Below are 26,322 nucleotides of genomic sequence, written 5' to 3' on the forward strand. Positions count from 1 at the left end.
ACCCTTCTCCAGCTGACTAAGCCCCAGGCCTTTGGACCCCTGCTGGCAGTGTGACCCTGGGAAGATCACTTCACCTCCTTTCATGGAAGTGGGGTGGGCTAGAGACGTAGGGATGCAGAACAGAGCTGGTCAAAAGTAGATGTTTCTGCCACATCTGCAAAGTGAGCAAAAGTAGTGAGCTTCCCGTCAAAGGAGGTATGGGAGCAGAGGCTGAATTTGCACTTGGTGGAGAAGGGTTACCTCTACTCATAAAACTGACAATTACTGCACACTTACTAGGCACCTGGCTCAGGGCTAAGACGCCTGCCTTTATTATCTGGTGCCTCAGCACCGAGCCATTGATGGCGGTGTCAGTGTGAACTCACATGTCAGTTGCTACCATCTCACCGAATCCTCACAAATCAGCTCTTTGAGGGAATCTTCAATTCCCACTTTACAGATGAGGAGGCTAAGGCAGAGAGAGGAAAAATCACTTGTCCAAGTCACTAAGATGGTACATGGCAGACTGGGCACAGTGGCTCACGTCTGTAATCCTAACACTTTAGGAGGCTGGGAGTTCAAGACCAGCCTGGGCAACATAGCAAGTTCCCTCTCTACAACAAATTTTTTAAAATTAGTCGGGCAAGCTTGTGGTTTCTGCTACTTGGGAGGCTGAGGTGGGAGGATCTCTTGAGCCTGGGAGGAAGAGGCTGCAGCGAGTCATGATTGAGCCACTGCACTCCAGCCTGGGTGACACGGTGAGATCCTATCTAAAAAAAAAAAAAAAATGGTACCTGGTGGAACCTATACATAGGTGGTCTGAATTCAGAGGCCATGTTCTTCTGGTTATAAACATGATGTGTACCCCTGGGCCCCAGTTTTCTCACCTGCACACAATCTCCCAGCTGACAACCAGCACTCACCGCTGGCCATAGGAGTGCCACCCAGGATGTCCTGGCCAGCTGGGCCCCTGAAGACTGTAGCCTCACCCATACCACGGAGGGCAGAACACCCCTAGCTGGGCCTAGGCAACTCATAGAGTCATGAGACATAATAAAATGGGATTTATTTTAAGCCACTAAATTCTGGGGTGGTTTGTTATACAGCAGTAGATGAACAGAACAGCCTTCAACAATGAACGTTTGCTGAGTGCCTACTGTGTCCCAGGCACTGCATAAGACTCTGGAGAAGGCACAGCATTTTTGTCTCTGGATTCAGGGCCTGCTAGGAGCCTTTAACTTCCTCCCTGTGCAGTCTGAGCCAGGCCTGAGCAGGAGCGTGTGGCACTCGGTGTCGTCTCTGCAGAAACGGCATCAAGAGCAAGGCTGATGCTCTCATAGCTGGGTGGAGGCCAGGCGGGCTGGGTGCTGAGCAGGGCATCCCTCGATCCACTTGGCTCCAGGGCTTCCTCCGTAGGGTATGCAGGTGGTGTTGGGGGCCCCTCGGCCACTGGGAAGTTCACGGCTTCCTCATAAGTGGGGATGTCAACCACTTTGGGGGTCCTGCAGGAACAGAAGAGAAGCTGTTAGCAGGGGCTGGGGCAGATCCTGCTGCCTGCCAGAGAGACAGTGAGGAAGGCTGGGGGCAGAGAAGTCTTCACACCCTGCTCCAAGCCTTTGTGGCTCTCCAGGGTCCCATATACACAGTTGAAACTTGGCATAAGCCAGCCCCTGCGGCCCTCAGCCTTCCCGCCACCCACTCCCTGCTCCATAGAATTAGTTCCCTGTATGTGCTCCCAGCACCTCCTTGTGCCTCCTCAGTTCTCTCTGCAGGGTAAGTCCTACCCTAGGGCAGTGACTGAGAGTCCAGGGGCTGAGGGTAGCTGCTTATGGGTGTTTCATGTTGAAAGATTGAGTGATGGTGGTCCATAGACAGAAGACTCCCGCCTATTGAAATATCCTTTACAAGATCAGAATTGGGATGCCCAGGGCAGAATGGGAGACCTCAATTCCTCTGCCCATCTGGATGCTTTAGATTTTGATATGATGTCTGCCAAGTGATTATCTCTACTTGCATACCTCCAGGGATGGAGAGCTTACAACTTATCTGATCAACCACTTCTATCTCTGGACAGTTTGCTATCCTGTGACTCTTTTCTTGTCCCCACCTCTGGCCAACTAAACCACCCCACAGAGGCTTGAGGCAGAGACCAAGTTCTGCAGGCCAGACCCTGAGACAGATCACCCACGCCCCAGCCAGCCTAAGGCTGATAGGAATGAGACCAGCTGTCGGCCCCCTCAGAGCCCTGGCGGGTCATCTCTGGGGATCCAATGCCCCTCCCCAACCTGGGACACACAGTGGGGAGTGGGGTGGGAATGTCGCTGATCCTGGGTGTGGGCTGCTCCTGCTTTGGGGGTGATCCTGAAGGTCCCTTCCAACACTGAGGGTGGTTATGAGTTTCGGCACTGGTTGGTTCACCTCCCTGCTTGGACACATTCCTGCTGGGAGATCATGGGTCTGTAATTCCATTCATCAAGGCCTGGTTTCCTCATCTGTAAAATGGGGGATGGTAGTGACACCTGCCTCACAGGACAGAGTGCAGGTTAAATGGGCTCACGGAGGGCAGCACTCAGCGCCCGGGACGTAAGTGGGGTTATGAGCAGAATCTCAAGGGGCTCCTGTGGGGAATGGGTGGGGGAGCAAAGCTTATCACAGGCCTCAAGATGGCAGGCCCCACAAGGCTCAGAGAGGCTGAGTCACTTGCCAGGCTCCTCAGTTTGGAGCTGCTGGGAAGCAGTTTATTCCACACCTGTGGTCCTACTGTCTAGACCTAGGAGGGGCCAATGGCAAGAGGCCAGTCTGGGGAACAGAAGAAGCAGTAGATGGGACTTAGCTGATGGAGGGGCCCATGCTGGTAGATGGAACCTGCTGCTGCCCCTCAGGTGAACACCCAGCAACCACCGGGGACCTGGACTTTCTCCGGCAATGTGTCTTCTCGGCCCACTGCAGCCTCACAGCAGCCTGCTGGGAGGCTCACTGCTCCCAATCACAGCCCAGGGTGACGGAGCAGATTGATGGGATCCTGGATTTGAACCCCAGCCTGTATGTCAGTACAGGGCAGGGCCCCAGCCAGAAATCCCTGGGACACTAGCCAGGAGTCCCAAACATGGAACTCCCTGTCCAGTGCTCCTGTGAACTCTCACAGACCTCCCTTCCTTCTCTGGAAGACAGCCCAGGAAGCTGAGATAGTGCCTGTCCTCACCCTCCTCTGAGCTCCCAGCATCCTTGCAGATGAGGGCAGGACAGAGAATATTGCTCCTGGAAGGAGGCAAGTTGGGTTCTACTGCTGTGTGACCTGGACCACATTTACACCTTCTCTGAACCTCTTTCTCCTCATCTGTAAAATGAGGATAATATTTCTCCTTTCAGATTCAGGGGCAAAAAAAATGAAAAACAAATGTTTCACAACACTCAGAAAAGTGTGAGTAATTAGCTTCCAGAGCCCCATCTCCTGCCTGCTCACCTCCCAGCCATGCTCCAGCCCCACTTAGAGCCCTGGACACCTGAGACAGGCTTTGGGTAGGCCTGGGGCCATCCCAGCAAGTGACAGCTGGCAGGGCAGGGCACAGGTGCCGGTGAGTTCTGCCCACAGCAGGAAGTTTGCTTAGAGGGCAGATGTGAAGCAGCCCTCACACCACCTTCTGTCACCTTAGTGACCAGCTGGGCCCACCCAGCTCCAAGTCGCCAAGGTCACAGTCGAGGATGCCAGGAACTCAGCAAGCAGGGCAGCTGCATCCACCCCTCTGGGAGCAGGCCCCATTCATGGATGTGGCGCCTCGGCAGCTGTGTGGGGCAGTCCTGCCACAGTGGTCTCCCCGCACGGGAAGTGCCATGGAGGCTAGGGCTCACCCCAATCTTTGGAGCCTGGTTGGGACAGGAGACCTGGGCCTGGCACCAGCTCCACTGCCCTTCAGCTGAGTCAGGCAAACCCAGGAAGAGTGGGGCAAGGGATGAAATACAACTTGCCCAACACTTAAGTTCTCTAATCTACTTTCATATTCACAACCACCCTGGGGGGTAGAGGCCTGCACCCACTTTACAGATGAGTAAAGGCCATGTGTCAACTAAGTGGCAAAGCCCCAGCTTCGTCTGACTGCAAAGCTCAAGCTAAGTCCACCTATCACACCTCTCCCCCAAGCCACCTCATCTCTCCTCACCTCAGTTTTCTCAGCTGTCAAATGGGCCTAATCCTTACACTTATCTCATAAGCAGTTGAGGCTCAAATCTAGTGGGCATGAGGGCGCACTGTAAATTAAAACAGGAATAGCAGAGAAAGCAGATGTGTGTACCAGCTACAGAGTGCACGCTTCCCTAACTCTCATCTCATCTGGGCCTGACAGCGATGATAGGGAAAAGGTCTTCACCCCAGTTGAGAGAAGAGGTGTCAGACACAGCTCAGAGAGTCTAAGTAACATCCTCAAGGACACACAGCTTCTAAAAGAAAGAGCAGGGACTACTGGAGGCCCCACATCCAGCCACCTCACTAAGGGGACTTACACTCAAGATAGGAGCTTCCTGAGGGCAGGGATTTTGTCTGTTTTGCCCACTGTGGCACCGTCAGTTCTCTGAATAGCACCCAGCATACCTACGTGTGCTCAATCAATATTAGGCACGTGCATGAAAGAGTAAGTAGATGAATAAACGGGGAAACCAAGGCCAAGAGGGGAAGGGACCTGCCCAAGCCATCAGCCCAGGAAGGCTTTATTTCTGACCTAGAGTTACCCACAGCGGGCACCACCAGAGACTGAGGTGCCTGGGAGCAGGAATAGCAGAGTAGCCACCCATGGGGGCCAGGTGCTGGGCTCTGCAGGCAGCAGGGCTGGGCTGAGTCAGCCTCGGGACAGGAAAGAGCACCTCCAGCAGAAGCAGCCTCCTCGACCCCCAGCCACCCAGTTTTGAGTCTACGACTGGGGTCTTGGAGCTCGATGGGCTACGATCACCCTGTGGCCTCCTAGGTGGGCTTCCTCCCTGGCCCACTGGGAGTGAAGGCCAAGGGGCCCCACCTGCCAGGTGCAGCTGTGCCTAGACCCTGTTGCAACAACATGGCTGTGTGTACAGGCAACACCCACCCCCTGCACTCACGCCTGGCTGGGTGGGAGGAGCAGGCTCTGGTCCAGAGCATCTGGGGCCTGGCCTGGTTCCAACTGACCACTAACTCACTGTATCACCAGCTAGGTCACTTGGTCTTTCTGAGACCCAGGTCGCTCATCTGAGAAGTGAAGGGTTTGGCTGGAGAGTCCCCAAGGCCCTGCAATATCTAACACTATGTAAATGCTATGTAAATACACATGTAAATGCTATTTCAAGTATTTTGGATCCATGGTTGGTTGAATCATGGATGCAGAACCCATAGACAGAAAGGGCTGACTGTACTGCATCATCTCTAGCTTTAAGAAGTCACAGGCTGGTAGCAGAAATGCTCCTACATTCTTCGACTCGGAAAACATTTTCCCTGTTAAAACAGGGAGGAAGAGCATTCAGGTCCCAGGTCCCAGGCCAGCTCACGGCAGTCTGGCTTAGCCCCTCACACACAGGGAACCAGGGCTTAGGACTGACGTGGGAGGAAGAATGCCAGCCGTGCGGCCAGCAGGCTCCTGCCACTTTCTAGCTATGCCTCCCCTTCCTTTTCTGCAGACACAACAGTCATTCTTACCTTGCAGGAAATAGAAAAGACAGGAGGTGATGTACACAGGCCCGTAGTACATAGGCACACTCTGTACTTTGTTGAATACATAAGTACATAAAAGGGCATGCATAATACATGCATTCTCAACAGGACACACATTGGTTCTTGGGGAGGGTAATACTCTTTTTATGTATAAAGCACAGATATACATATAGAACATAAACAAATACACAGTGTATCTGGGGTGTTACAATTTCATGGAGGAGGATTTGGAAAAAAAAAAGTCTAAGAAGGATGGCACAAGGCAGGGTGGGGAGACCAATAATGAAAATAAAAGGTTGAGAGATGCTGTCTTCATGCAACACTTTGTCTCCAACCCCATACCTTTGTGCATGCTCTTCTGTCTGCCTAAAATGCCTCTTTTCCACCATGTCCACTAGAGGAAAAGTTGACATTTGCTGTGCACCTACTGTGTACCAGGCACTGGGCTAAAGCTCAACATACATATCTCATTTAATTTTCCCAAGTGTCACCTGAAGTAGGGAGTGGGCGTGAGCATAGACTCTGAGGCCAGACTGCCTGGGTTCAAGTCCTGGTTCTGACACACACTATCTGATGTCCTTGGCTGAGTTACTTAGTGTCTCCATGCCTCCTTTTCCTCCTTTACAAATGGAACTCATAACAGTAGCTACTTCAGAGGGCTGCTGTAAGGATCAGCTGAGCGAGTATGGAAGAGCACTTTGAACAGTGCCTGGCACAGGGCTGTACTGTAGAGGGGTTTGCTATTATTGCTGTTGCTATTAGTCCTTTTCATTTCAAATGAGGAAGTTAAAGCTTAGGGGGATTGCATGACCTACTCAAAGTCCCACTGCTAGTTTGTGATAGAACCAGAACAGGGTCCCAGTGGGTCTGACTCTTGCGCCTAGGCTTTTAACCCTCTGCTATTCTGTCCCATACCAAGCTGAGCTCAGCGGCCACCTCCTCCAGGAAGCCTTCCTGGGTTTCTCCATGTCTTTAAAAGCCATGCCTCTCTCACACAGCACTACCTACTCCAGTTTGTCGTCATCAGCTTCTGTCATGGGGCTTTAAACTCCTTCAGGGCTGTACTGATCAGCTTCTGTGTACCCAGGACACAGGGCAAAGCCTGATCCAAAGGAGGAACCCCATGAGAATTTGCTGGAATTACAAATGCTGGCTGGTGGGCTGGTGTGACTGGGCCCCTACCTGCAGTCCCCACCCGCTGCCCCACCCCGCCCTGCTGACCTGCAGCTCTCCTTCTCTGAGGACTCCACAGTGAGGTAGTACAGGTCTCTGGAGAGGTGATAGGGGTCCCATCGAGGTGGCCCCGGGGTGCTGGCCTTGACGGACCACAGCAGGCCAATGAGCAGCAGCAGGCCACCTGCACCGCAGCAGACGAAGCTGACGGACCTGAGCAGGGGGCTGGGGCCCTCAGGCACCGGATACTCCGTGGGTGGGGCCAGCTGGCCAGGCTGGGCGCTTGCATCCCCTTCGCTCCACCAAGCGAAGCACAGCGTCCCGGCCACCAGAACCACTGTACCGCTGACTGTCATGCAATAGCGGAGGGTGGAGGCCAAGTGGCTCCCGTCACACATCTGGACACAGAGAAGGAGGGAGAAGAGGAAATGGGCCATATGAAAGGTGCTGGAGGCCAGGTGTTAATTCCTCTGCCTGAGGTCACTGTACAACCTTGGAGAAGTCACTTAACTCCTCTGGGCCTCAGTTTCCTCATCTGTGAAGTGCAGATGATGCCCCTGACTTTGCCGGGCTATTCTGAAGGTCAGAGGTAAACATGTATCAGCACCATGACTGGGAAATCTCAGGAGCTAAGTATGACCACTTTCACTCAGGGCCTCCCTCCAGGCCTCAGGGGCCCCATCTGCCTGGTGGGTCTAAAACTTCCCACCCTGACTGCCACACAGGAAGCTGGGACAGAGAAAAGTAACGCATGTTGGAACCTCCAGGCCTGCCTGACTTCACCTGGTCATAATCTTGTGAGATGGACACTGTTACTGAATAGAGGAAGATACCGAGACCCAGAACAAGTGAGAAAGAGGGATATTGAAGAGTCTGAGGCCGAAATTCGCAACATAGAGCAAAACTTTACGGAAAAAGATGTTCATCGAGCCGGGTGCAGTGACTCACGCCTGTAATCCCAGCACTTTGGGAGGCCAAGGCGGGCAGATCACCTGAGGTCAGGAGTTCGAGACCAGCCTGGCCAACATGGTGAATCCCCATCTCTACTAAAAGTACAAAAATTAGCTGAGCATGGTGGCACGTGCCTGTAATCCCAGCTACTCGGGAGGCTGAGGCAGGAGAATCACTTGAACCTGGGAGGCAGAGGTTGTAGTGAGCCGAGATCGCACCACTGCACCCCAGCCTGGGCAAAAGAGTGAGACTCTGTCACACACACACACACACACACACACACACACACATACACACGTTCACCGTGGCCTTATTAATAATGGTCATAATTTGGAAAGTGCTAAAATGTTCAATTGTAAAGAAATGGTGAGTAAACTACGGCATAATCTCTAGAATGAATAATTAATATTAGCCCATTTTTTAAAAAAATCAAGCTCAGCACAAAGGTTTAACAAGAGGAGGAAACATTTATCATATCTTGCTTTTTTCAACTTAGTATACTAAATTATGCATACAGTGTTGTCTCAATTAAATAAAAGAATGCATGGGGGGAAAAACCTGGAAGGGTCCTGGCCCCGGATCACACAGATGTAGGAGGCGGAAACCTAGGTCTGAGTTGTCCCCAAAGCCAATTTCTAGGCTGTCCATTGTACCTTCCAGTCCCTGTACCTGTAACTTCCCATTAGCTCCCCTCAAGGCTCAGCTCAGCCTCACCAGGGAAGCCTTCTCTGAAGACACTTTAACTTTAAACCCCTAAGTGCCCTGGGCCACCTTTGCCACAGCAGAAACCTGTGCTTAACTTCTGCTTCACTTATCCCACTCCCCGGTCTGTGAGCTCCCTGAGGGCAGGGTCCATGTTGGCCTTGTTCACCACTATATCCCCTCAGGGCCTAGCATATAATAGCTGCTCAATAAATCCTCTGAACTGAGGGAAAGTGTTGCTGGATAAATCAATGCTGGTTGGGTGAAAATCCACCCTCACAGTTGTGAAGAGCTGGGAGAGAGGAGGCAGTGCAGGATTCCAGCTGCCACAGCACAGGGACATGAAGGACAGTCCTGGCTTTGGTCCCCCCTCTACAGCTGTATCATGGGATAAGCCTCTCACCTGCCCCGGGCCTGCTTCCTCATCGGATAAAAGGCAGGCTCTCTAGGAGGCTGCTAGGAGGATTTGCAGAAGCACTGTCTCCTCTTCCAGAGGCTGAGCCAGTGAAGCAGGCAGCGGGGGCCACAGACCTTAAAGGGAGGCTTCAGTGATCACAAATCCCTTCCAAGTGGGGCTTGCCCAGCCAACAACAATATATCCAAATGACATACTGCTGTGCGGCTGCTCAAAGGCATGATCCCATGGGAGCTGAAGGGCATGGCAAATGTTCAAGATGCAGTAGGTGAAACTTTAGATTTCAAAAGGGCATGTTACCAAATGTGTTTAAAAACACACACGTGTGTGTGTGTGTGTGAGAGAGAGAATGTATACATGTAAAAGGGGCGCTCTGGGAGTGGACCTCAATCTTTCTGCACCCCTAGACCTCTGGATGCATATAGAGAAATTCCATTCGTAAATTACCTGCAGTTCTCTTCCTGTGAATCTGTCCAGGGGGCAAGTGCCTCCTGTCTCCAGCTCAAAGCCTTTTCACATAGGGAGCAAAAAATTCTGACTACTCCTGGTCCCCCATCCCCAAAGTCAAAGAGCTAGGAGAGGCTGTCAAGATGAGAAACCTGCTTCTGGGAAAAAAAATTCAAAAAACAAAACATACAAGCAAATCAAGAATAGTAACCACTGCCTGTATGTTATGGTACTCAACAGTCCCCCTTTATACCTAGCATCGCACCTGCCTCCCTACAGGTGGGCAGGCCAGATGAAAAGTCCCGTTTTACAAATGAGGAGAGTGAGCCCAAAAAGGTGAAGGACCTGGTCCAAAGCCAGGTACAGCAGGGTTCTCAGCACTGGAGGAGCACACACCTAGGCCCACCTGCGTGGGGCAACCCACACTGCTTTTTACTTTCTACCAAACAATAGTCGCTGCTTATTGTGGAAAAAGGAGAAAACCACAGAAGAGAATAAAAATTTAAAAATACAGGCTGGGCACAGTGGCTCACACCTGTAATCCCAGTACTTTGGGAGGCCGAGGTGGGTGGATCACCTGAGGTCAGGAGTTTGAGACCAGCCTGGGCAATATGGTGAAACCCCCGTCTCTACTAGAAATACAAAAATTAGCCAATTAGCCAGGCGTGGTGGTGGGCACCTGTAGTCCCAGCTACTCGGGATGCTGAGGCACAAGAATCACTTGAACCCAGGATGTGGAGGTTGCAGTGAGCCCAGATCGCGCCACTGCACTCCAGCCTGGGTGACAGAGTGAGACTCCTTCTCAAAAAAAAAAACAAAAAACAAAAAACAAAAAAAAAAAAACAAAGCAAAACACAAATCACCACTAATCTTGCCTCTCAAAGATTAGCAAAATCCCCAGGTGGCTGTTTCCTGTTCATTGCCCCCTTGTCCTGCATACAGGATGATGGCAGCAGCAGATGTGTGCGGTGCATTTATCAGGCTGGGCATTTACCAGGCTGGGCACCATGCCAAGGGCTTTACAGGTGTCCCCTCACTTAATCCCCACAACAGCACTGTGTCCTAAAGACACTGTGGCCACTAGGGTGACAATTTCTCCACAATTGGTGACCATAATAGGGTGACAATTTGTCCACTAGGGTTACTGCTGGATTTGGACCCAGGTCTAGTCTGAGTCAAATCCCTGTCTGTGTGTACAGCTAGGTCTATCAATATTTTTTAATATAGAAAGTTGAGACCATGCTGCAAATAGATGTACTTGTCTTTGGCACGGGCAGCTCTCACTCTTTAGAATGCATGGCCCTCCTTCCCAGCTTAACTCCTCCCGGGCCTCAGACTAGCCCCTGCAACTGCCCTTTGCGTGTTCTCACATGGGGTCGGGGTCATTTTCTGTGTGGGTCTCGCTCCTTCCATGTGGATCCCCCACAGCAGGCAGGGCACATGCTAACCTGCCATCCTGGGGGACGGTTGGGGTGGAGAAGGTCAATGTCCACTGGATGAAGGGCAGCCTGTTCCATTGTGCAGTGGTTGTTTTCCTTATTATTATAGGTCAGGGATGTCACTATCAGCAGGGTGTTCTCACCCAAACTCCTTTCACCTGGACCCTCTACTAGACCTGTGCTCCTTCCACCTGGAGCGCCCTCTGCTCACATCCAGGACCCTCATTGCACCCCTTCCCAGCAGGCTGTCTACTGCAGCTGCCCCCACCTCCCTCCAGCCAGAGGAGGGTTTTCCGGGAATCAGATGCATCCATTGATCACCCCCTCTGACTACAGTGGTCATTCCCTGTTAGCTCTGTGACCACCCAGCATCTCTGAGTTCAAATCCCTGCCTGCAAGGGGAAAGCAGGTAATGAAAATGAGATGGCAAGATGGCAGGCTGTAAGTGAGGCACAGGGACACAAGGCTGGACCGAGGATGCACCCTGCTCTGACACTGGCAGGATCCAGCTTCTCCACGCCTTAGTGCCCTCCCCTGTAAATGGGCACAATAATACCATATTGCTTCTGAGAATGAGAGTATATTAAAATAAAATTTATTCTTATTATGATTATTTTTATTTCCACAGCAGTGCTCAGCACCTGTCCCTGCCCTTCATCTTGCCCTATCTGCTCACTAGTGGCAGGGCCAGCCTGAATCTATCATCTGCCCCCTGGCAAGGGGGCAGCATCTTCAGTAAAAGTCTAGTAGAAAGGCCCTGCTCTTGTCAGGAGAGTCCGGAGGACAGAGCCTCCCTCCTGCACCCACTCCTGCACAAAGCCAGGATGGAACGCCATGCCATTCTCCGTGCCCTACTCCATACCAATAAGGGCATTTTTGTTTTGTTTTGTTTTGTTTGAGACTCCATCTTGCTCTGTCGCCCAGGCTGGAGGGCAGTCCTGCAATCTCGGCTCATTGCACCCTCTGCCTCCTGAGTTCAAGTGATTCTCCTGCCTCAGCTTCCTAAGCAGCTAGGATTACAAGCGCCCGCCACCATGCCCGGCTAATTTTTGTATTTTTAGTAGAGACAGGGTTTCATCATGTTGCCCAGGCTGGTCTCGAACTCCTGACCTCAAGTTATCAGCCCGCCTCGGCCTCCCAAAGTGCTGGGATTACAGGCGTGAGCCACCGCACCCGGCCCCAATAAGGGCACTTTAGATGCCGCTTTCTGTAAAGACGAAACTGTCCGAACAAGAATTTGTTCTTGTTCCCCAATTGAGGCCCTGAGTGCCATGGCCTCAAGCCACCCAGCAAGATAAAACCCAGGCAGAGCCCCGGGTGTCCACACTGCCCACCAAGCCACCGTGACCGAGGTTAGGGGAAGGGGTCGGGGCAAGGTCGACGATAGAAGGGGCTGAGTGCCCATAAAGGAGGCAGAAGGCCGTTTCCACCCACCTGGGGCAGGGCCATCGGGAGGCGGGCAGCAGGCGCTGTCCAGGCGCACAGGGAGCCGGGCGCAGGTGAAGGTGTGGTGGTGGAGGACGCCAGGGCTGAGCGACCCTACCAGCGGCGACCCTCGGGTCTGCAGGAGGCGCGGGTGTTAGGGGCGGAGAGACCTGGCCGCTGTCCCCGAGCCCTGCTCCCCAGCCCGCAAAACCGAGGTCTGGCTCCTGGGCCCTCCCAGGGCTCACCAGCCGCCCCCTCTCCGCCGCCCGCACCCGGTGCGCAGGGACCAAGCCAGGCCTCACCTCCGGCGCCCGCCCCGAGGGCTGCGCGCTCCCCGCGGGGCTCTGAGGCTGCCGTGGGGCGCCCAGCGGAGCGCGGGACCCGGGCCTCGCCCTCCACTCCGGTGGTGACGCCCGCCCCACCTCTCCTCCGCGTCCTCGGGCAGCTCCAGGTGTCCAGCGCTGTCGCCCAGCCGGCCCCGCCCGTCCTTAAAGCGCCAGCACGATTGGGCTGGCGGGGACTGGGGCTTGCCAGCGCGGCGGGGCCCGAGGAGCCGCGGGGCTGCTGCTGACCGGAACGCCTTGGCGCGGATCGGAACCTTGGGTCCTGGGGGCCGTCACGCCCCCGCGAGCGCTCCAGGGCGGGCTTGGAAATGGAGACAAATTCCTCCGAGCCGTTGACGCTCAGCCGGACAGGGCTTAGGAGTCCCGAGCCCAGTCCTGTTCACCCCCATTTTATAGAAAGGGAAACTGAGGCCCAGACAGGGGAAAGTCACTTGCCGAGGTGTTTACTGCAGACTGCGTTGACCGAACCTGCTTTTTCACAGCAGTCAGACAGCAAGCCCTCCCGTCCCTCCAGGACCCTAGTTCCTGGGGAGGAAGGCGTTCTCAGCGATAACGACCAGCATTAAAGTGCTCCCCGTTACCGGCGTCACTGCCCCAGCCAGTGGAGGCCCCGGAGAGGGGCTGAAGATGTGTCACCGAACTTCTCTGAACCTTCCTCCCTCAAGGAGAACTGATAATCCCTAACTCACAGTTCTGTGAGGATTGAATGCCTTAAGCATGCAGGTTAAGTGGCTACTGAAGGCAGTTTTTGTGGACAGGTGATTTGGGAGCCTGGAGGAAGGGTTACGTGCGCGCGCGTGTGTGCGTGTGTGTGTGCGTGTGTGTAAGAATCTTTCCGTAAGAGGACATCTGAGGTGTCTTAGGAGAGCAGGAGTGCACAACAGCATCCAGGCAGAAGGAGCAGCATGTAGGTGAAGTCACAGGCTGGTGAGATCCTGACAAGTTCATGTGGGCCAAGGGAAGCCATTTCCAGAACCAGCTGGGGTCTGGGTTTTGTTCTTGCCCTTTCCTGCTACTCCAGCAAGCCGGGGGACTGGGGCCAGCTTGCCATTGGCATGGCCTAGATTCCCCAGTGAGCTGGGGGTGACTAACTCTCTTCCCAGCCCAAGGATAGAAGGTGGAGCAGCCTGGCCAGCAGGGATCTGAAGCCCAGAGAGAGGAAGCCACTGGCTCCAAGTCACAGAGCAGGTCAGCGGCAGGGCCCTGGGCCCCCAAACTCTGTCTCTGAAGAAATATCCCACCAGGAAACTAAGGCTCAGAGAAGGGCACAGGCCTGTGTGTGCAAGGCTACAGAGCTGAGACAAGGACCAGGCAGACTTCCTTTGACTTTCAGTCTGTAGGTGGGACCAAGGCCACTGGCAGCCCTCTTTGCACCCTTGTGGGCACAGGGGAGATATGAATGGGAAGCTGGAGGCCACAGAGCTTTTGGCTCCACTCATTTCCACAGGGCAGGCATCTGTGTGTGTTGTGGGCCCCTCACTGGTCAAAATGGACCCTCCCAGCTCTGCCTGTGTAGTCCCAGAAGTGAGTCACAGGTTGCTGATGTTGGGGTCCAGGCCTGGACAGGCTGATGTTGCTAGCACACCCCTCGGGCCCTGCTTCAACCTGAATCCCTGGGCCAGGCTGGAAGCTCAGGTGCTGGAACTGGACAAGTCACGGTTCCTTCCTGCCTTAGCCACTTTCAGACTAGAAGACTGGCCACATTTTTATCTGTAAAATAGAGACAATGGCACCTCCTTCCTAGAGTAGCTATTGGGGTTTAGTAAGACCTTAGCCTGAGGAGCTGGCCAGGGTATGTCCTCACATGACACAATGGCTCTATTTGTGAATCTCCCCTAGTTTATGGGGACCTCCTGAGTGTGGGGACCTCCTGAGTGCAGGGACCAGGTGTCACTTGGCTCAGGACCCAGCCGGATGCAGTACAGCTGGGATCAGAAGGGGCTGGGCCTGGGTGCTAATTGAAATCCAGGAATCTAACCCAGGTTTTCTGGCTCTGTCTTCTTCCCCACCTTTCAGAAACTGGTCCCAGCGTCAGATCTGCGATGCTGCCCAGGCATGGTGGTGACCCTCTCTAAACAAGCACACTCAGAATTTCCCTGGCTCAGCTGGGCGACTCAGAAGAAAACTGGCCATCAGCTTCTGCCTCAAGCGGGTAGGGAAGGGAGCTACCATTTGTACCCACTTATTACATGTCACCAGCCACATACTCTTCCCATTTCGTTGTCACCTCAGCTAAGTCATGGAGGCTCAGAGAGAAGTGCATTGCCCAGGGCTCACAGCTAATAAGTGGGGATTGGGGAGAGGAGGTGCTGAAATCCATGTCATTCTGAATCTTGCAGACCCGTATGCACTTCTCCAGTTTTTGCCACATTGTCCCCTCTTTGTTACAGCCTGTGTTACTGCTCCTGCCTCTCACTGGCCTCTCTGCCCCCAAGCTGACTGCCCTTCATGAGACACCAGCTTGAGCTTCCAAACCAGCATCCGCATCAGTCCCTCACCTGCCAAACCTTTCAATGGCTCCCCCACTGCCCTCAGAATAACAACCCCAGCTCCAAGCATCCACAGTCTTGTAACCAAATCCCTGGCCACCTCCCAGCTTCACTTCCTGTGCTCCCTACCATATCATGCCTGAACTCACTGTTCACTGTGTCCCAGGGACAATGCCACACCTTGGTCACAAAGGCCCTTTCCTCACCTGGTGAGCTCATGCACTTCCCTTAAAACTCAGGTTACAGGTCACCTTTTCTAGGTGACTTCTCAGTGTCCCAAAGTAGTATAATCTGGTCCCTCTTCCAGGCTTCCAAAGGGCTTTACAGGTCCATCCATCCTAGCCCTGAGCACACTGACAAAAATAAAACTGCATGCCTGCCCTCTTCTTTTTTTTTTTTTTTTTTTTTTTTTCAGTGAAAAGAAATTGCTGGACATTGCACAAAAATCAGAAAATGTCAGTAAGTTAAAAGAAATAAGGCCAGGCACAGTGGCTCAAGCCTGTAATCCCAGCACTCTGGAAAGCCGAGATCACCTGAGGGCAGATAACCTGAGGTCAGGAATTTGAGACCAGCCTGGCCAACATGGTGAAACCCTGGCTTCACTAAAAATACAAAAATTAGCCAGGCATCGTGGCGGGCACCTGTAATACCAGCTACTTGGGAGGCTGAGGCAGGAGAATTCCCTGAACCTGGGAGGCAGAGGTTGCAGTGAGTCGAGATCACGCCACTGCACTCCAGCCTGAGTGACAAAGACCCCATCTCAAACAGCTTCTAGTAGCAACCTACAATGCACAGGACAGGACAGCACCCCCAACAAAGAATTATCCAGTCCCAGATGTCAAGCACCGGGTTGAGAATCCCTGGTTTAGACTGCCTTAGTTAGGTTTTAGAGACTGGCTGGTTCAAAGGTTTGCACACTGTGTTCTACAGAGACTCTGGAGCTCCTGGGAGTGGAACGAGAGGAAGTGGACAGGGACCCCAACCACATTCCCGGCCAGTCAGAGCAGGTGCCCTTTAGGTCAGCTTTTGAAGCTAGAGTTCTGTATTAGCTTTGCTTTGGAAAAGTCCCTGGGGGTAGGGGGGTGCATAGAGAAAAGATTTGAACACCATTACCCTGCTTTGATTTATAGGCCCAGAAAAGGAAAGTGAGTTGCCTGAAGTCACATAGCAAATCTGAAGTACAACAGGGACCTAGACACAGAGCCTTGGTGTCCAGCACGCTTTGTACCACCCCTTAGCCCTATTGATAATCACTGACACCCTGGGCTAGGAGTCGGGCACCTGGGGAGTGCTGGCAAACTGTGGCTCATAGACCAGACCTGGCTCACTGCCCGTTTTTATACAGCCTGCCAACTAAGAATAATAGTTTCCACATCTTTTTAATGGTTGAAGAAAATAAAGAGTATTTCATGGCCGGGCGTGATGGCTCACGACTATAATCCCAGCACTCTGGGAGGCTGAGGAGGATGGATCACTTAAGGTCAGGAGTTCGTGACCATCCTGGCCAACATGGTGAAACCCCATCTCTACTAAAAATACAAAAATTAGCCGAGTGTGGTGGTGGGCAACTGTAATCCCAGCTACTCGGGGGCTGAGGCAGGAGAATCACTTGAACCTGGGAGGCAGAGGTTGCGGTGGCCAAGATCATACCACTGCCCTCCAGCCTGGGCAACGGAGCGAGACTTTGTCGCAAAAATAAATAAATAAGAATATTTCATTACATACAGAATTTTATGAAATTCAAAATGTAGCCTCTAAAAAGTTTTATTGGAACACAGTTGTGCTCATTCTTTACATACTTTTGTGCTACGATGTTAGAATGAAATAGTTATGACAGAAACTGTATAGCCCACAGAGCCTAAATATTTGCTATCTAAACCTTTACAAAAAATGTTTGCTGGCCCCTGCCCTAGGCTGTAGCTCAGCCTGTCACTCATGTGCTGTGCAATCTTGGCCAAGCAACCATACCTCCCTGGACCTCATCACTTAAAAAATAGGGGTAAAACTTCTCTCCAGATATGGGTGCCTCATTAGTTTTCTATTGCTACACAACAAATTATTATAAACTTAGCAGTTTAAAATAACATCTATTTATTATCTCATATTTCTGTAAGTTAGAAATCCAGCTGGAGTCAACTGGGTTCTCTGCGTAGGGTCTGTCAAAGTCAAAGGCAAGGTGTTGGCTGGGCTGGCCTCTTGTCTGGAGGCTTAGGGGAAGAATCTGCTTCCAAGGTAATCCAGGTTGTTGGCAGAATCCAGGTCCTTGTCATAGGACTGAGGTCCTCATTTTCTTTCCTGCTGTCAGCCGGGGGCCAATCTCTGCTCCTAGTGGCTGCCCCCTAGCCCCCTCCAACCCAGCAAGGGAAAACCTCCCTCAAGCCAAGTCTGCCTCGTGCCTTGAACCTGTCTGACTGCCTCTTCTACCACTAGCCAAAGAAAACTCTCTGCTTTTAAAGGGCTCCCATGATTAGGTTAGACCCACCCATCTCCTACCTTAAGGTCTGCTGATTAGTAATCTTAATTTCACCTACAGAATTCCTCTTGCCATGTCACATAATCAAAACATTAACATCGGAGGGCAAAGGCTATGAGAGCCATCTCAGAATTCTGCCTTCTGCAGGTGCTGTGGCAAGGAAGACAGAGCATGTGTGTTGTGAACACTCATTAGAGGATCATCCCTGCTGTGCCAGGTGCCATGGCACTGGATGCAGAAAGCAGGACACATGGAAAGATGGTGTGTTCACAAAGAATTTGGAAGAAAGCCAGATGGTGACAAGAGTGTGTCCCTGAATGCCCCTTTTGGGGGTCACTAAAAATGCCCCAGGGTTTTTAGTTGGACCAATAAGGAGGCTTCAAAGAGATGACATCTGAGCCGGGTTGTGATACATCTAAGGATGTCAACAGGCAGAGAAAGGGCAGGGACTGGGAGTAAGGAAAGAACATCTGTTCAAGGCACAACACTGATTACCAAAGTTTCTATCATCCTTATGTTGACAACGGACATAATTTTAACCTTTTGTATAAGCCAGACTGTGAAGGATTATTAGCAGAATAAAAGCATCTATTGGGCCTGGTGCAGTGGCTCATGCCTGTAATCCAAGCACTTTGGGAGGCCGAGGCGGGCGGATCGCCTGAGGTTGGGAGTTAGAGACCAGCCTGACCAACATGGAGAAATTCTGTCTCTACTAAAAATACCAAAGTAGCCAAGCGTGGTGGCGCACGCCTGTAATCTCAGCTACTCGGGAGGCTGAGGCAGGAGAATCGCTTGAACCCAGGAGGCGGAGGTTGCGGTGAGCCGAGATCGTGCCATTGCACTCCAGCCTGGGCAACAAGAGCAAAACTCTGTCTCAAAAAAAAAAAAGCATCTATTGAATGTGTACCAAGGGCCAGTGCCAGACACCAGGCTAGGTGCATTGTATTCTTAGCTCATTTAATCCTGAAAGAGCCCTGCGTGGTAAGAGTTTTTTCTTTTTACAACTTTATGATATATAATTTATATACTGTAAAACTCACTCATTTAAAGTGTACAATTCGGTAGCTTTCAGTATATTCACAGAGTTGTGCATCCATCATAATCAATTTTAAAACATTTCCATCACCCTGAAAAGAAATCTCACACCTCTTAACTATCACACCCTAATTCCTCATTTCCCCCAGCCTGAGGCAACGACTCATCTACTTTCTGTCTCTATGGATTTGCCTATTCTAAACATTTCACATAAATGGAAACATACAATATGTGATCTGGCTTCTTTCATGTGGCATAATGTTTTCAAGTTTCCTCCATGTTGAAGCATGTATCAGTTCATTCCTTTTTATTGCTGAGTAATATTCCATTGTATGATATAAAACATTTTGTTTACTTATTGTTTGGTTGACAGACATTTTAGTTGTTTCTACTTTTTGGCTATTATGAATACTGCAGCTGTGAACATTCAGATACAAGTTTTTGTGTGAAAGATAAAAAATATGTTTTAATTTCCCTCAGTTATGTAACTTAGGCATGAACTTGCTGGGTCATATGGATAACTCTATATTTAACTGATTCTGGATAAGGTAGGAATTTTTATTTCCACCTAAGGACTGAGGAAACTGAGGCTCAGAGAAATTCAAATAACTACCCAAGATCACAGAACAGAGTGTATTTAAACTCAGGTCCATCCAACACCAAAGTTCTATACCCGCTTGATTCTATGTACACATAAAATAGTACAGAAGTCTCTTTTACAATCCACCTCTCAAGATACTCATTTAGTGATTGCAGCGATCTTTGTTTAATCTGCTGTATCCAAAAAGTTATATTGCCTAGAAGGTTACACATAGTAGGTGCTCAATAAATACTTGTTCAGTGAAGGAGAGGCTGAATCAGTGTGGATGATTTGAAGGTGAATGACTAAGGTTGTGGCAAATCCTCCAAGATTCCTGTTGGGTCCAGAGTTGCATCAGACTTGGTGCCAAGATGATTTTTCAGGCTCTTGGAGCTGGCTCCAGCCACCCTGCAAGGGACACACTCTTCCCTTGAAACCAACCTTGAAAGGCCCTGCTGGTTCCTGGAATTCTGTGCCTGGGAGACAGCCTATTCATGGAGAGAAGTAGCTGCGTCCTCTGAGTTTATGCTCTAAAAAAGGAAATGACAGTCTGTGGATAAGAAATGGATTAGAAACCTCAAGGCTTTGCCTTCCTTGGAATACATTTTTTGCCCAAGTGTGTCGGCCAGGGCTATTCTGGGGCTGCTGTTCTGGGAGGGCAGCCCTGGAACTTGGAACTTGGGGAAGCTGCATGCCAGCAGGAGGAGGAAATCTTGTCTGGGAACCAAGACAAAGAGCTAAGAGCCGGGAGGGTCTGTGGATGGAGAGGGCTGGTGACAGCCTGGACTCCAAGAGTGACCTCAGGGATTCAGGCAGACCCATGAAAAGGCTCAGATTCCGGGAAAGAGCCAGCTGCTCCGTTGACAGATTCTAAAAATCACAGCAAGCCCAGCTGTCAGTGTTGCAAAATCTCAATGTGCCGAAATTGGATGGGTGGGAAGACAGCTGGACAGGAGGGGCTGGTTCTGGTCCTGACTGTGACTAGTGGCCTTGGCCAAGTCCTTGCACCCTCCCAGTCTCAGTTTCCCGATCTGTAAAAAGTCGGGTGTCCTTTCAAGTTCTGAGACTCTATGCTGGGGCTTAGTTCTCTTTCTTCCTCTTCTCTGTCCTCTTATTTTGAATTGAACTCACTAATCCACAAGTTTCCATTCAAATTGAATAGAAATCCTGGACTTTGTTGAGTCAGCATCTGGAGGCTCTTCTGGAATCACCTGCCTGCTACCCCAGGATTTCTAAAGAACCCCACCTCCTGCCTCAACCCCTGCCCCATGCACCAATCCCCCTCCCCATAGAGCCCCATTCACCCAAGGGCTGATGTCCCTCAAGAACCTCCTACTCAGCCCATTCAGACCAAATCATCCTTTCCCTCTAAGCCTGATCCAGGCTCAGAGAATTGCACCTCTGTCTGACCCTCCACCCACCCAACCCAGAACACCAGGGGCAGCAAAACGATACCCTGGTAGAAATGCAATCTCTTGCTCCCCTTTCCGGGCCTGGCTTCTCAACAGCTGAATGACAGGTTGGGCTTGATGGTGTCCAAGTATGGTGACGGGCCTGAATGCCGATTTACTCCTGACTCTGCCATTAGCCTGCAGAGTGACCCTGGCCAACTAAGTCATTGCTGTCTGTGGCCTCGGTTTCCCCATTAGTAATTGAAATGGACCAGATGAGTGGGAAGACACTGGCATTGGGGGCAGAAAATCTGGCTTCACCTAATGACCACCTAATGAATTAGGCTTCACCTAATTCATCACGCAGCCCTGGGCCAGTCCCTTCCCAGGTGGGCCACAGTTTTCCCTTCTGTCCGATGGGGAGGGTTGGCCTGCCTGCTCTCCAAGGTCCCCCTACCCCTGCCTCTGACATTTTGGGACTCTGGCACCAGATTCTTTAGGTCATTTAACAGTTCCAGGATGTGTTTGTCTCCTCTCAATCACTGTAGAAGCTTCCAGATTGTTCTTTGGAACATTTGGAGGTCCCTTAACCACTGTGGCTTCCCAGGCAGCTGGAGAAAACTTGGCCAGCAGGAGCTTATATTCCATTATTTTAAATAGAAAAATTAATATTGTATTCACAGCCCACCTAAAAAGCCCAGCCAATTTGTCCAAATAGCAGTAAAACATCCTTAAACATCTATTTAACAAACAACTAAGGATTTCTACATAATATGAAGCCTTATAATCTCTATATAATACAAAGTATTGACCTCATTTGATGTTATTGATACATAATGATACTGTACAGTAGTAGATGCATGTTATATTTTCTTTCAATGAACATTTACTGTAATGTAAATTACACTGAATGGTATATTAAACATGTACTGACTACAAGTGCCACTTAGCATAACAAAATACATAAATAAACCAATTTGAAAATCACACTAATCAATAGAATAGTTTCCTCCATGAGGTACAGGGGCAAGAGGAGGAGGTGGTGGCTATAAGTGGTAGGTGAGATGCCTGAGGTTGGTCCGTGTCCACATCCCAGGAACTGGGGATACCCTTTCTTTTTGACATTTGAGATTCAGGAAGTAAATGGCTCTGACTCATTATCTGAAGCTGTAAATGAATCACTGGGTTAAAAAAAAATCCAAGTGCATATCTGTTTGCTTTTCCTTTGCTTACAGTTGTACAGCTCTGGGACCATGCTCTGGTCATTGCATTTTTGCATACGACTAATCTGCTTGTGTCAAGGCCACACTCTCTTGTCATCATAGCTTGCCTGCCTGACGCAGGCGTGGGTGATGGGCACGTGAATCACCAGCCTCATTCTGTGCACGTGACCCTGCCCTCAGTACTCTTCATCACTTCTGCTTTTTCTGTTAATGAAGAGTGTTTCTAGGCCACCTAAGCTCACTCACTTTCTTCCCTGGTTTTGCATTTTCCTAAAAGATATTTGCACTTATAATGTGAGGAAGATGCCAGCAAATGATGCCCAACACATTTGGACAATGCAATAAAGGGAGAAAGAGCTGAAACCGGACTGCGGTGCACACTACATAACGCTCACAAGAGCTCACCCACAACATACATGTTGTCGCTGGCACACAAGTCGACCAATCAGGCAGGTATTCAATCAGGGCAGTGAATCATAGGTAATAACTTTGCAAGTCATCATCATGAGTATTCAGATAGAGAGGGTTCAAATATCAAGGAATACCTGAATTTGACTGGTTATTTGTAATCCCCACAACTGCTGTTATTCCTGCTTCACAGATGGGGAAACTGAGACTCAGAGGGCTGAATTAACCTGAATGGAAACAAGATCTGTCATCCACTGTGTCCCCGTTCTTTCCACCTCACAGCATGGCCCTGCACACATTGGGCTCTGCTTCTCCCCCACCCTATCGCCATTGGGCTTGATGGGGATTTTCTGTCACTCCCAGTCTCTCCTTTGGCTCTCTTTTTCTGCCCTTACTAATCCCATGTCCCCCACCAGCCCCCTTTCTCTTCCTACCAAGCACAGATCATTAACACCTCCTTAGTCACATGCTACTTTGCCCTTAAAAAAGAAAAGGTATACCGGCCGGGCGTGGTGGCTCATGCCTGTAATCCCAGCACTTTGGGAGGCCAAGGCAGGTGGATCACCTGAGGTCAGGAGTTCAAGACCAGCCTGGCCAACATGGAGAAACCCTATCTCTACTAAATGTACAAAAATTAGCCGGGCGTGGTGGCGGACGCCTATAATCCCAGCTACTCAGGAGGCTGAGGCAAAAGAATCGCTTGAACCGGGGGCTGGGGTTGCAGTGAGCCAAAATCACACCGCTTCACTCCAGCCTAGCAAAGAGTGAAACTCTGTCTCAAAAAAAAAAAAAAAAGAAAAAAGGAAAAGGTATAAAGAAGGAATACATAGCCAAGTGAATCCTGGCTTCCTCTTCTCCAATGCCTGCAAATGAGGTCACTGCTCCCTCAACCACCAAAATAAATATACAGCCATACAGCCTGCCCCCCAACCCTCACTGGGCTCTGGGTAGAGTTCTGTGTCTCCCTCCTTTGGTGACCAGGTGTCCACTGACTGTGCTGGACTGGGCAGAGCATGCGATGGCCCCTGCTACATTGCCCTAGACAACCTCATTCACTGCCGTGACTTCAGTTACTACTTCTCAGCTGATAAATTTTCATATCCAGCCTAGAGCCTCCTCCTACACCTCAAACCCATTATCCTGGATTTCCAGCCTCATATGGCATAACCTGATCACCCTCCTGTGGTTCCAGCACCCACCCTTGCTCCTTCCCGTCTTTCAGGCTCCATATCTAATCAATAACCATGTCTGCTGATTTTGCTCTGGAAATATGTTTTCTATCCATTCATTGGCTGTCCATACCAAGACAGCCATCTCTGTTCCAGGCCTCTCATCTCCCCCCAAGACCACTGCAATAACTTCCCTCTGGTCCCTGACCTCCTCACTCCAGTTCATTCCCCTCATGGCAGCTACCTGATTGCGCCACCTCCTTTGCTTAGGATTCTTTAATTTGCCAGAAACCAAATCTGATTAAAGTTAGGCAAGAACCGATTTAATATTGGGACATAGGACTACCTCACGTCACCATGAAAAGGGCAGGGATGAAAGCCAGGGTATCTTGACTCAATACCATCAGAATTCTCACCTGAAGTTTTGTGTTTTTACTTTTCCTGGTATATTGGTTTCACTCTCTCCTAATTCATACCAGTTTCCGCTATGGGATGGGCAACGTTAGCCACTTATCACCCTCAAGCTGCATATTCCTTATCTTCATCTAGCTGTCACCTCCAGTACCAGCTACCACCTTTTGTTCTAGGTTTTAAAAATTCTGGGGACAATCACTTGAATGAGGTGCCCACCCCTGGACCAATAAACTGTGGCCAGGCAGCGGAGTCATGTAGCAAAGAAATGACAATGGGGGCCCATCCCTGCATATCAGGACCTTTCTAGAGATGCGGGAAACTGACCAAGGCAGCCAGCCATCCAGATTGATGATGTCTATCGCAAAGGACTCCTCACTCATTTTAGTGCCGTCATCTTATTTTCTTAGTGGCGATTACATTGCCCCTTTGAGAATTTGATAAAAGGCATAGACTTTATTCCTAGAAAAATGAGCATTCCACAGATTTTGCATAAACTGCAAGAGACGTGTAGACTGTCTAAAGCCCAATCTATGGTCCTCAAGTGAAGAGCTCCTGCCTTGGAATCAACGTCTTTGCCTGGCTTCCGAAGCCCAGCATGCTCTGAGCCCATCACTCTGCATTGGCCCCTTGTCCTCAGCACCTATTCTCTAGCCATGCCTGACTCCACATGTGGACAGAGTTGCTCCACATTTTTGCTTGTGTTTCTCCGCTGCACCGCACACATGGAATTCATCCTGCAAAACTCAGTTCATGAGTCAGCTCCTCCAGGAAACGTCCCTGATTCCAGTCTACCCAAGCTGAGTTTCTAAATTCAAATTGCCTCTGATACCCCCAAACGCCATTACAAATCATTCCTAGTAAGGCTTGAAAGTGTTCTGGAAACTGTCCAGGTAGTCATAGAAGCATAAAGCACACACATTGATGAAAAGCAATTCTTGGCTATCTCCCAATAGACATTATTATGGTCCAGGCAAAGTGGGCCAAATCCAGGCTGTTTTTGTATAGCCTGTGAACTAAGAATAGTTTTTATATTTTTGAATCATCAACAAAAAAAATCAAAATAATAATATTTTATGACATATAAAAATTATGTGAAATTCGGCCGGGCACGGTGGCTCACACCTGTAATCCCAGCACTTTGGGAGGCCGAGGTGGGCGGATCACGAGGTCAGGAGTTCGAGACCAACCTGGCCAACATAGTGAAACTTCGTCTCTACTAAAAATACAAAAATTAGCCGGGTGTGGTGGCATGCGCCTGTAGTCCCAGCCACTCGGGAGGCTGAGGCAGAAGAATCACTTGAACCCAGGAGATGGAGGCTGCAGCGAGCCGAGATTGCCCCACCGCACATCAGCCCAGGCGACAGTGTGAGTCTTCATCTCAAAAAAAAAAAAAAATTATGTGAAATTGAAAAGCCAGTGTCCAAAAATAGCTTTATTGAACACAGCCACACTCATTTAAGATTTCCGTATTGTCTATGGCTTCCTTAGCACTACGAGAGCAAATTTGAGTCATTACAACAGAGACCATACGGCCCACAAAGCCTAAAATATTTACTATCTGAACTTCTACAGAAAAGTTTTCTGATCTTTATTGTAGATACTCCAAAGAACTGCCATATTTTATTGAAAGTAATATGGCATCAATTGCATGACACCATTAGTTCGTGTGCCACCAAGAAAGAAAGGATGCTGCCAATTAGGCCTTAACAATGAACCTCAGTATCAGAAATATTCAAATTTAGGGGGAAGATGCCTCTTTGGAATTGATTAAATTGTTCTTGAATCCCTATCATGTGCCAGAAAATATGATAGTTATTTTATAATCATTTTCCTCATTAACAATTCCTGGTTATTTGTTATCCCAATTAAACTTTTTCCAAGAGGAAAGAACAATTGTGCCTATATCATAGAAGAGGAAACAGGCTCCAAGGGGTTAAGTGACATGCCTAAGGCCACAGAGATGAGTCAGAGGTCTGACTCCACAGCCTCTTTCCCACTTAACCAGGCTGCAGTGCTTTTCCAGATTCTCAATCTCTTCCCCTGAACGCCGCACTCCAGCTGTGATCAAGTGGGAACCTCAGGTTCTCCTGCCCCCGAGCCTGTACAAAAGGTCTTCCCTCCACTGCCATGTCCCTTGCCCACTCATCCTTCCCATTGCTGCCAAGCCATCCCTTTCCTGAGGAGGTGTTCCCAAATCAGATGAGCACCCCTTTTTTGAGCACTCCCCAAAAGTGTCAGTTTACCTTCCTATTTCTCCATGACTAGCCTGAGTTCCTCAGAGACGGGAATGTTCTCCCTGCACCATCACCAGTACCTGGTGCGGCTCTTCATGCAGAGTGGGAACCCAGCGCTCACTGGCTGTGTGGATCAGTGAGAAATGGGTGGAAGCTCACAGCAAGCAGAGAGGGTAAACATTTTTAAATTACACATTGTCTACTTGATCCCTGGTTCTTACAGCCAACCTCAATCCTCTGTCTCCCACACTTTGCAGACCAGAAGATGGGCACCGAACACAGCAGTGCTTGAGGCCATCACTTGGAAAACTCGTTTCTCCCTGAGTCGCCTCATTTGAGTGTCATCTCCCCAACACTGTTCTC

The 26,322-nt window shown here is 50.3% G+C and overlaps 1 protein-coding gene across 1 annotated transcript; it reads right to left on the minus strand.

Annotated features, from left to right (window-relative positions):
- Window positions 1-1,028: 1,028 nt before the first annotated feature.
- TMEM61 (transmembrane protein 61) lies at window positions 1,029-12,650 on the minus strand. The gene is made up of 3 exons (XM_063706098.1): window positions 12,502-12,650; window positions 6,869-7,218; window positions 1,029-1,481 (listed from the first exon to the last, which is right to left on the minus strand). Exons 2-3 carry the CDS (start codon window positions 7,216-7,218, stop codon window positions 1,214-1,216), a joined length of 618 nt encoding a protein of 205 aa, XP_063562168.1. The 5' UTR covers window positions 12,502-12,650; the 3' UTR covers window positions 1,029-1,213.
- Window positions 12,651-26,322: the final 13,672 nt, after the last annotated feature.

The sequence above is a fragment of the Gorilla gorilla genome, chromosome 1, assembly GCF_029281585.2.
Source record: "Gorilla gorilla gorilla isolate KB3781 chromosome 1, NHGRI_mGorGor1-v2.1_pri, whole genome shotgun sequence".
NCBI classification, from domain to species: domain Eukaryota; kingdom Metazoa; phylum Chordata; class Mammalia; order Primates; family Hominidae; genus Gorilla; species Gorilla gorilla.